Genomic DNA, 10,097 nt, shown 5'->3' with positions numbered 1-10,097 from the left:
GTCATTTCTTCTTTCCATCGGTACAAGGGCTGAAGCACGCCATACGCATCGAGAACTTCGGTTGCATTTACGCAATGTTCCTACAGGGTGTAATCCGTCGTATGAGTACCACCCTGCTGTTTGTCAGAATGGGACACTGTGCACTTCTCCGCAGAGTGGCCAAAACATAAGCAATGATCACAGTGGAGTAGGGCAGCTACAAAGAACATGGCCCTCTTTGTGGCCCCGCAGGAACAATGATGACCTTCCTGAAATGTCAATGAAGCTCTAAATTCCACACGCACTAACAGATGGGGTACATCGCTGACAGTGACACCATCAGCCAGTGTCTACCGATACCCCGATTCAAGGTGAGCGATTCCTTCATTTTCGTCAATCACAAGATTCCAGCCGCGGGTGATTCCACTCTGCCGGGTAGATTGTAGGGCGTTCCGAATGAATGTCTACATCCTCCAGATGGTTAGAGCAGTTTTCATCTTGCCTACCTTTGGCTCTGGGTCAATTATGATGTAAGGATGGTTTTTGTACTGCAGTTCTGCCGCATTAGCAAGTTTTGCTTTTTCAGGCACTGACTTCCAATCAGTCATGCGAAATATGAAACTGGCAGATCCACCAAATGCCCCTCTTAATCGATTACAGAACGCAAAAAGTACAAAAAGTCTTGCACACGGTGGGGACCTCTAGGGAGGTCTAGGCGTTCCCATCGCAGTACTACAGCAATACCTCGCGAAGCGCTGGTTGATACTGATCCGAGAAAATCGAAATAACTGTTCTTCTTCTTCTTCTTCTTCTCCACATGAAAATGGCACATACCCACGCGGGGGGATTGGCCAAGGTACGGGGGTCTTCCTTCATAGTCTTCTTTCAGTAGATCTTTATTTTTTGATCTCTCCTGATGTGAGAGGTATTGTCGCAATTTCGCACATCCGTAGAGAAAAGAAAGGACGATTGCGCTCCGAGGAATATCTGGTGCTACGACTACATGCTTTTTAGGTTCGGCAAAAAGCCCGCTGCATTGCTGACGCAGAACAACAACATGGATGTCCTAGCAGTGCACTTTGTTTTGAAGAAGAAGAAGAGGCCGCCATACGCCATTTCAACCACGTCCTTCTTGTCAGACAACGCAGTCCTTGCCAGGCGGCGCAGCGAGCCGACATTTTCTTCTCCTGAAGCCTTCGACGAGGGAAGGGGCAACATTCACCGCAAAACCGGCGAGTTGTCGGATGAGCTCACAGGCTTGACGGAAAACGAGGTGCAGCTCGTCCAGCAGACGTGGCGCAAATTCAGCAGAGAGAACCCCGAGTACGGTGCCATCCTGTTCCTCTCCCTGTTCATCAGGCACCCCGAGTACATTCAACTGTTCAAGCCCTTTCGCGGTAAGCCCGTCGGGGCGCTCAAGGAAGACCCAACGTTCAGGGCGCACGGGTGCGCCGTCGGATACCACATCACCTCCATGGTGGAGAGCTTGCGCGACCCGGCCACCTTCGAGATACTGGTGCGGCGCAACACCACCGAGCACGTGCGCCGCAAGGGGGTCAAGCCGCTCCACTTCGAGGTGATGGGCGAGGTTGTGGTGGATACGCTGCAGGGCACAGATGAACGGCACATGACGCCAGCTGCCGTCGAGGCCTGGCGAAAATTCTTCGCAGTGAGTAATCCATTTGGCTCCGGTTAGCTTCTAGCCTGCGCTACTCCTTCAGCTGAACGAAGCCAACCTTTTCTCATGCCAATGAGCTAAGGCAGAGGTATATGTTGCAAAAACAACAGACTAGAACTCATATAACTTATTCAAGGATCATGTAAGTTCTACATTATGGCTTCCCTCCCGCTGCAGCTATAAACACTGACCATTGCTGACGGGCAAGTAAAGTCTCGGAGGAGCAGTATAAACCAGAATTGGGATTGTAGGAGCCATGTCAACTGCACACGAACCAGAAGGAATTTATTTATTGAGAGTAACTTGTAATAAATATTTCCTAAGCGTAGAGGATAAGCAGAACAAAGATCCACCTAATACCTCTGATCTGTGGATCCAGTATACTGAGAAGTAACGACACTTGGCTGCAGAGCGAAAAGGCAAATAAGTTCCCTCGGCCATTTCTGCGCGTCACAGATTTGAAAAAAATTCAGAAGGAGGGCCTCCAAGCCATTTTGCAATTTCATGAGTTTATCTATGCTTCCGCGAGAAAGGTTTGAACAAGACCGAGTGGCTCAACAGCCTTCTGAATATATGTGGACTTCTAATTATATGTATCAATTTTCAGTGGCGAAGAAAGAAATTAACAGCCGGTTTAGCACGGCGGCCCAGCATCGTGGAGTATCACTAGTTACGGTGGGGTGGGCAGATAAGGTCTGTAAGGGCTAAAGGTTAATATCCTACAGCCATTTACCTTAAAGACATTTTCTGGAATGGATTTACCGTGAAGACCTTCCCTTGAAGGTCTTTGAGATAAGGCCTTCGACCAGAAGTCTTTCCCACAAATGCGCCTGCCCTGAAGGCAATTATTTACCATCAGGGCCTTCACCGAGATGGTTTGCTGCAAGGTGTACACACCTGGCAGGTTGCCCACAGTCCGGCTCGTATGCCCGAAACCACACTAGCAGAGCTGCCGCACTAAAACGTTTGCTATTTTTACCATTTCCATGATAGGCCTCCTCCCCCTCTCCCGCCCCTCAAGCGACCGAAGCTGTACATCGTATAATTGCCCACAGCTGTCGCGACGCAAATAACAGGTTTTTACGACCTTGTCCGAGAGGCCCATTTGAATAATATGCTCATTTCCCGGCCTGCTGTGTCGTGAGTGTTAGCTTTCATCGAACTAAGGTGTCTTTGTCCCTTACAGTTGAAAATTGTATAAAACGTTCACTTCACCGGGATGAAAACCTCATTGAGGCATCGTCTGGAGGCCTACCAGCCACTGTGTTTAGTGAAGCCACTACCAGCCGTTATGTCTTGAGCGGACGGGAAAACCTTTACGATACCTGAACGCGCCATATCCCGTTATTTGCCACGTCGATGGACGTCGGCTTTTATGCTGATTGCACATATAATGTTTTCGCAATATAAAGGAAAACAATTGCGCTGAAAACAAATATGGTCGAGCCGGTACTGGAACGCTGTCCTTGAGTCGCAAGCCGGGAGCGCTAACCCTCTGCCGCCGACGAACTTTCATTCAGTCCGATAGCTTAGGGGCTCACTGCAGCCAGGTGATATCGCATAGCAACGCTATCAGATTACACTCTTAAGGCTACTTAAGTGTGCTGCTTCAAGTAACAGCGCAAAAACACAGACGGGACATACAGAAATAGAACACACAACGAGCGCTCGTTGTGTTTTTTTAGTTCTATGCTTCCCGTCTGTGTTTTTGCGCTGTTACTTCAAGATGAGAAAGAAAGGAATTTTAATGAGGGAAAGGTGGAGAGGTCGGCCGGTGGTAACAAGGCCCTGGCCTGCTACTCCACACAGGGGAAAGGGAAGAGAAGGAAAAGGAAAGTGCGAATGAAGGCTGATGATACTTCAAGATGAATAACCAACAAGCCCAAGCTGCTGCTCTTCTTGAGTCTTCTGAGGAGTTTTTTTTTCTGTTTGCGGCACTAGCTCACCGAATTCACTTATTGAGTAGCACGCCAGAGTGAATTTCATCCGTGAACGTGCTTGCTGTATTGTATGCTTGATAAGTTTATCTCGTCTGTCAGGAAGCAATCGCGTAATCATCTTTGTGATAGTTTTGTTTCGTGTGTCGACATAATGACATGCTTTCTCTTTGTCCACCCTTGCCCGTTTTGGTTACGTTTCTATCTATACTAGAGGCCCGTGTGCTGTACGATGTCAGTGCACGTTAAAGAACCAGGTGGTCGATAGTTCCGGAGGCTTTCGCTACGACGTCCCAAAGCCTGATTCATTTAGGGACGTTAAAACCGACAAACTAAATTAACTTAAACATTTATTTTTGTTCATACTATCCTGCTTCCGAATATATGATTTTTTGCGGGAGTATTGCGAAATCATTGTATGTCACATTATCACAAAAGCCGGCGTCTGCCGCCGTGCGTTGCACGAAATTCCGCGTGGTCTACTGAACAAAACCAGGACGACGCCCAACGGCGGTGTGCGATGTCACAAGACATGTAAGCGAGCATGCAAGATCAAGAACAATGAAGCGTAACCTGTTGGTACCTATGATATTCATAGCTCGTAGTTAGTCATCACTATAGTCATTGTGAAAGGTATCGTACTCAGCGCTATAACATAACAGTAGAGCAAAACCAGGACGACGGACAAAAGGGGAGAGAACACAAACCCACAACACGGGCGCTAACTTCCGGCTGACGAAGAAAGCCAAAACCAACCAAGTGAACGGAACCTGAGCAAAAGTAGCGTAAGCGCGGACCTAACGGAAAAAATAAATCGAAAAAATATGCGATTAAAAACGGGAGATCACAGATGTTTTGAGCCCAAGAAGGCCATCTCGTAGAAAGGTCTTCCTTCCCAAGCTGAAGGCACAAGCCCTGCAGCTATATGGCAAGCTCAATCTTGCGAAAGTGGCAAAGAGCGTTGAAAATAGCAAGCGTCTCTTCTTAGAAGTGTTTTTCAGCGCAGACTCATAAGGTTGATCCACCCCTTGTGGAAATAATTTCTGAACAGGACACTTGCCAGAAGTCAATCGCTCTGTTTCTCTAAGAAAAACTTAATATTTTGCCTGTCAATGACCCGTTACTTGTAAGAAGAAGTTGTTAAAACTGTAAAATCGTTTTCCGATAAAAGCCTTCTCGGCTTCCCCATTGACGTTACAGACTTATATTACTCCTTGGCTCACGATAACCTACTTACCATAGTTGAAGGCTCGATCCTTCATTACAGTGCGGTGGCTTTTCAAACTGAATCAGGGCTGTCTATTGATAGTCTTTTAGAATTCTTGTTGTTTTATCTGCGCTCCACTTTCATAAATTGGCAAGACGCTCCGTACATTCAAAAACAGGGAATATGCGTTGGGTCCTGCTTGGCCTCCGCACTTCGTAGCCTATACCTTGCACACCTTGACAGGATCCTCCAAGAGCGACTTGCAAACTCTTACGTGAATAGAACTTCAGATTGGTTGATGATTTTCTCTTCCTTGTTAATTGCACACCATCGAGCCTGGAGGCCGTTACTTCAGACATTTTGACCATTGAAAAGGGTGTTTTCTCCCGCTGCTATTGACTAGCAAAATGTTTACTGACTCAGAGATAACATTTCTTGATATTCGGCTTAAATTCATGGACGTTTGCTGCTGCTATTCATCTCGCGCCAACAATCCCCTTCTACCATATACATCAGCTCATTCTAAACTGGTGAAACGATACATCATTAACCTCTGTATGAAAAACGCCATTGAAAAGTCATGCCCCCACCAATGCACATATATATTTCTTGAACAACTCGCAAGGTTCCTCAAAGTAGGGTAGACTAAGAATTTCGTGGGATCAGTCTTCGAAAACATCCTCAAAAAGAAACTCCGGAAAAAACATGACACTACACAAGAAACGAAGAGCGAGGTGGCTGTCATTCCTTACATCCATTGTCTCGCGCACTATCTTAAGTAAATAGGAAAAAAGGCAAACGTTCGCGTGGTGTTTTCCGCTCCAGAGAAAATCAGTGGCTATGCAAAAGATCCCTCCCCTCCGCACATCGCTCCCAAAAGCCACAGTTTACCATCCATCACAGGAAAAGATTTGTTTAATGTACTGAGGGCATTGTGTACAGTTTTCCGCTCTCTTGTAGCAAGCAGTATGTTTGACAATCTGGTAGGTGCCTGGACGAGGCTTCGCGAGCACAATAACAACATGAAGACATATACCGGCAGCAATCTAGCTTTACATTGCAAAGAGTGCAAGTGTGTACTTTTTGTCCATAAATGCTCAGTCGTTGCCAAGAGTAGAGATAAGGAGATAAGCTAACTGGCGAAACTGTGGAAGCTGCGCAGATTTCTGCCTTACAAGATAACTGTGTTAGTACTTCGTCCATTTCCTTGTCTAAACGGGAGCTGGCCTTCTTAGGTTCAAAACATCCATAATCTCTCCCATTTTTATCGCATCTTTTTTCGATTTATTTTTTCGCTTAGGTCAGCGCATACGATACATTTGCTCAGGTTTTATTCACTTAGTTGGTTTCGGCTTTCTTCGTCAGTCGGAAGTTAGCGCCTGTGTTGTTGGTGTGTGTTCTGTCCCCTTTTTTTCCCTCGTCCTGGTTTTGCGTTACTCTTGTGTTATGGATCAGTACTGACTTGCCCATATTTCCACCCTGTTGAATAATATACTCAGCGCATTACAAGATTTTCTTTGAAAGGCTATGCGCTATATAGACGTTTACAGGAAAAAAAGAGTAGAGATGGGCGGACAGAAACGCGCTTCTCTTTTGTCGTCTCTTCTTTTTTCCTATGAATGCCTAATTAGCGTACACCCTTTCGAAAAAGATCGCTTACTAAATAGCCCATCAAAAAGTTCTACTTCAGCACATATCGTCTGCTACGGGCATTTTACTGTCTTCAGTCCATGCGATTCGTTCCTGTCGTCTATACTTCTTTCCTGCGAACGTCTGATTAGCGCACGGCCATTCAAAACAGATCATGAACCAATTAGCCCGTCAGACTGTCTTACTTCAGCGCTTTGCAAGTAACGTAATTTAAGTTGTATCCATAGACTTCGTACAATGCATGCGTAGTCATGACGCGTAGTCAGTCATTACTCAAGGTTAATAATCATTCCGCAACATAGCACGATTTAGCACTTTCCTTTTGCGACGTAGCATGACCCAGACCTTCCAGGTAGCGCCGTTATAGTCATGACGCATGACTCAGCAGCATTACTGACCACTCTGTAAGTGACACAATGTACGGTGTATAGAGTTGTACAAATAGTATGCCTTGTCCTTCTTCGTAGCCATAGTCACGACTAATAATCATTCTGAAATGTACAGGCGAGGTTACAGGCAAGGTTATGTAGCGGTACAGAGTTTCTGTAGAACTTTAGAAACATATTGCATGGCGATGCTTCATAGTTATGTCTCATATTCATCGTTATGACTCATAGTAATCGTGACGCGTAGCATGACTCAGCATGTTAATGTCTTCGCATTTTGTTACACAAGCAGTCTTAAGGGCCTCCGCCGAATTCTTTTACTACGTAAAGGTGCACTGAAGAGGAATCTAAACTTGTCTTTTTGCCGCGGGAACTCGATCTACACGTTCAGAGCTTTCTTAGAAGCTTCGATTTATTACCCTGTGTGGCCGATTTCTCTAATTAAATCGAATTAACGTCCGGTTCCCGCCTTTTTTTTTTTAATTCTGCCACGTACGGTGGGCGGAGTCGACCAACGCGTGGAGCGCCTTTCACCCAGTCCCGTGGCGGCTTGCCGCTCTGCCATCAGCGGGGTAATACGTAGTAGTCTGTAGTAGCAAATAGTCCGCGCGTATTTTTATTTCTTCGGGCTTATTTTGCGGCTATATTATCTGCGAATGAAACTATTTATTCATGGAAACCTAAAACACAAAATAAATCGAAAGCAAAGCCTCCCAGGACTGGGTGAAATGCGCTCCACGCGTTGGTCGACACCGCCCATCGTACGAGGCAGAATTCAAAAAAAAAAAACTCGGGAGCCTGACTTTAATTCAATTTAATTGGGGAAATCGGCCACACAGGGCAATAAGTCACTGTTTCTAAGAGTGCTAGGAACGTGTAGATCGAGTTCCGGCGGCAAAAAGACAAGTTCAGAATCCTCTTCAGTGCACCTTTAAGGGTGCTTTTTCTTTGAATGCGTTTTACCTTGCCTTCACGCGGTCGTGACGTGCCCATGGAGTTTCCGGTGGTTGCCTGCATTTATTCTTTCAGATTTTTCTCTCTTTATTTCCTTTTCCATCGGCACTGCCTTCAAGATGATAGTTAGCATTTGCCTGCGGTTTGTTTCTTTTGTACTTTGTTGCCTGTGGAGGGTCTGTATCATGAATCATGTCGTGAAATTTTCTGATTTTTTTTCGTTTTGAACAACAGCCGTAGATGACACCATAGCGTAGGGATTAAAACATTGATAAGATGCCAATTCTGCCGGAAAAAAACATGCAGTTCTAGAAGTGGAAGTTTCAAGAATCCTCTCCAGTTACCACTATTTACTTTGGCGGAAATAAGGAATGTAAACATGCTGAAGGTTTCTTGTTCATCAGTCACCATTTCGCATTGAGTTGTGATGCACCAGTAGCGCCGATCAAACTCCCTAGGCCTGTGTAATTAGAAAATGAGTTAAACTAGTCAAGCTCACAGTAGACTGGCTCGTTTAACTACAGCAACGTTCACCTATTCAAATCTTGGTCAGAGTTGCGAAGGGGCCTGCTTGCGCTTCATTTTTGTGTAAGCGGCACTCTACTAATCTCTTGTAGGGCGTTGAGAGCTAGAGCTTTCGCTTTAGGCATGCTTTGATTCTCTCTTTCCCTCCCGTCATTCTTTCTCTAAAGCCGCTGCCATCGTTAATCGGTGCAGCCCTGAACGGAATTAGGCCCGGTGAACATTTATATCGTTTGTCAAAAGTATTCAGCGCAATTGGTTCTATTCTTGGCCTTACAATGTGGGTTCGTGAGCACAGCTAGCATTAAAAAATCTGTTCAAGGAGGTAGGAACTGACGTCGCGCGTAAAAATCTTGCTACTTGTAAGGATGCTACAAGAGTCCCACAGCGCTGCTCTGATGAAAACACTTTGGATTGTTTGCCGCCGCGGTGGCTCAGCGGTTATGGTGCTCGGCTGCTGACCCAAAAGACGCGGGTTCGATCCCGGCCGCGGCGGCCAGAATTTCTTTGGAGGAGAAATTCTAGAGGCCCGTGTACTGTGCGATGTCAGTGCACGATAAAGAACCCCAGGTGGTCGAAATTTCCGGAGCCCTCCACTACGGCGTCTCTCATAGCCTTAGTCGCTTTGGGACGTTAAACCCCATAAACCAAACCAAACCACTTTGGATTGTTTGCTTCGGACAAAGGCTGTTCATAGACACCTGCTGCTGCGGATAAGGTGCTATGACACTCGGTTGCTGCGCCCTGAGCCGTTGGTTTAAATCTAGGTTGCGAGGGTCGCACAATGAAAAAGGCGAAACGCAAAAAGGTCCCGTGTGCTTAGCGAAGTGAACGCGTGATCAAGACCTCTGTGCTTTTTAAATCAATCGGTAACGTTTTCCTACGTCTCCTATCATAGCCCATGTACGGCTTCACGACCGTTAAGCCAGGATACCATGCAATTTCACACCGGCTTACGCTGACTCTTCCGCGCTGATTTTTGCGCAGTGCATGGTAGCCATATGCCGGGACGTGTACGAGAAAGCGGCCGCGGAACGCGCCGAGAGGGCCTCGACTGCTTCTGCGGCATCGGACTATTACAGCCGCGCCTCATCCTTGAAGAGCGAGACGATGCTGTCGTCAACGCCCTTGTTTACCGCCACGGTGAGCAACGTGGGTGGCAGTGATCGCGCAAAGGCACCGGCTGATGAAGCGGCGGCTCCGAAGAGACCGCCGCGCATTATCCGGAAGCGAACCGCCGGCCCCACCGAGGCCAGGCCGGGAAGCGAGGGGCACAAGGCGGACGCCGACGCTGCGTCGCGGCAGGACAGGAGCGCAGCCAAGAAGAAGAGCGCCAAAGAGAATGCGGGAAGAGCGGAATAGAAGGGCCCCGTAAACAAAAGCCCTGAACAAGAAAGCACGGGGCCCAACGCACGACATGGGCTTCAATCTCGTCAACGTGGCACTCGTAGACGCTTAGCGCAGATCTTTGTGATGTGCTGATTTTGCTACACTGACGTTATTAGATAGACGCATGCATTCCTATTTTAGGCATCGGCGTAATTTGTTTGCCTTTGCAGTAACGTAGATTTTCTGGCGCAAAGTTTCGCCTTGAATTGAAGTTAATCTCGATTTTTTTCTGAATTCAAGCGTCCAGCGTTTGTTCTAACTAAATCATACGTGCGTACGGCTTCTGGACTTCTCCCCGCTTGGAGTGCGTTTAGTGACAATTCCCTCTGTCATGCCGGTAAAAATTAATTGACTTTGCAAACTTTCCTGCTCATGCGCAAAGCCCTCAGAAATTT

General features: G+C 46.8%; 1 protein-coding gene across 1 annotated transcript; it reads left to right on the top strand.

Annotated features, from left to right (window-relative positions):
• Window positions 1-982: 982 nt before the first annotated feature.
• On the top strand, window positions 983-9,675 carry LOC149326578 (uncharacterized). Its single transcript, XM_089564618.1, has 2 exons — window positions 983-1,648; window positions 9,301-9,675. The coding sequence occupies exons 1-2, from the start codon at window positions 983-985 to the stop codon at window positions 9,673-9,675; spliced, it is 1,041 nt and encodes a 346-aa protein (XP_089420744.1).
• Window positions 9,676-10,097: the final 422 nt, after the last annotated feature.

This window comes from Amblyomma mixtum, chromosome 10 (assembly GCF_055824585.1).
Source record: "Amblyomma mixtum isolate Tamu chromosome 10, ASM5582458v1, whole genome shotgun sequence".
In the NCBI taxonomy this organism is placed as follows: Eukaryota; Metazoa; Arthropoda; class Arachnida; order Ixodida; family Ixodidae; genus Amblyomma; species Amblyomma mixtum.
This window is presented reverse-complemented; position numbering and strand designations above follow the sequence as displayed.

Coding starts and splice junctions, on each gene's coding strand:
- LOC149326578 (XM_089564618.1), top strand. CDS start 983: ATGCTTTTTAGGTTCGGCAAAAAGCCCGCTGCATTGCTGACGCAGAAC. Junction 1,649..9,300: donor CCTGGCGAAAATTCTTCGCA/GTGAGTAATCCA, acceptor ATTTTTGCGCAG/TGCATGGTAGCCATATGCCG.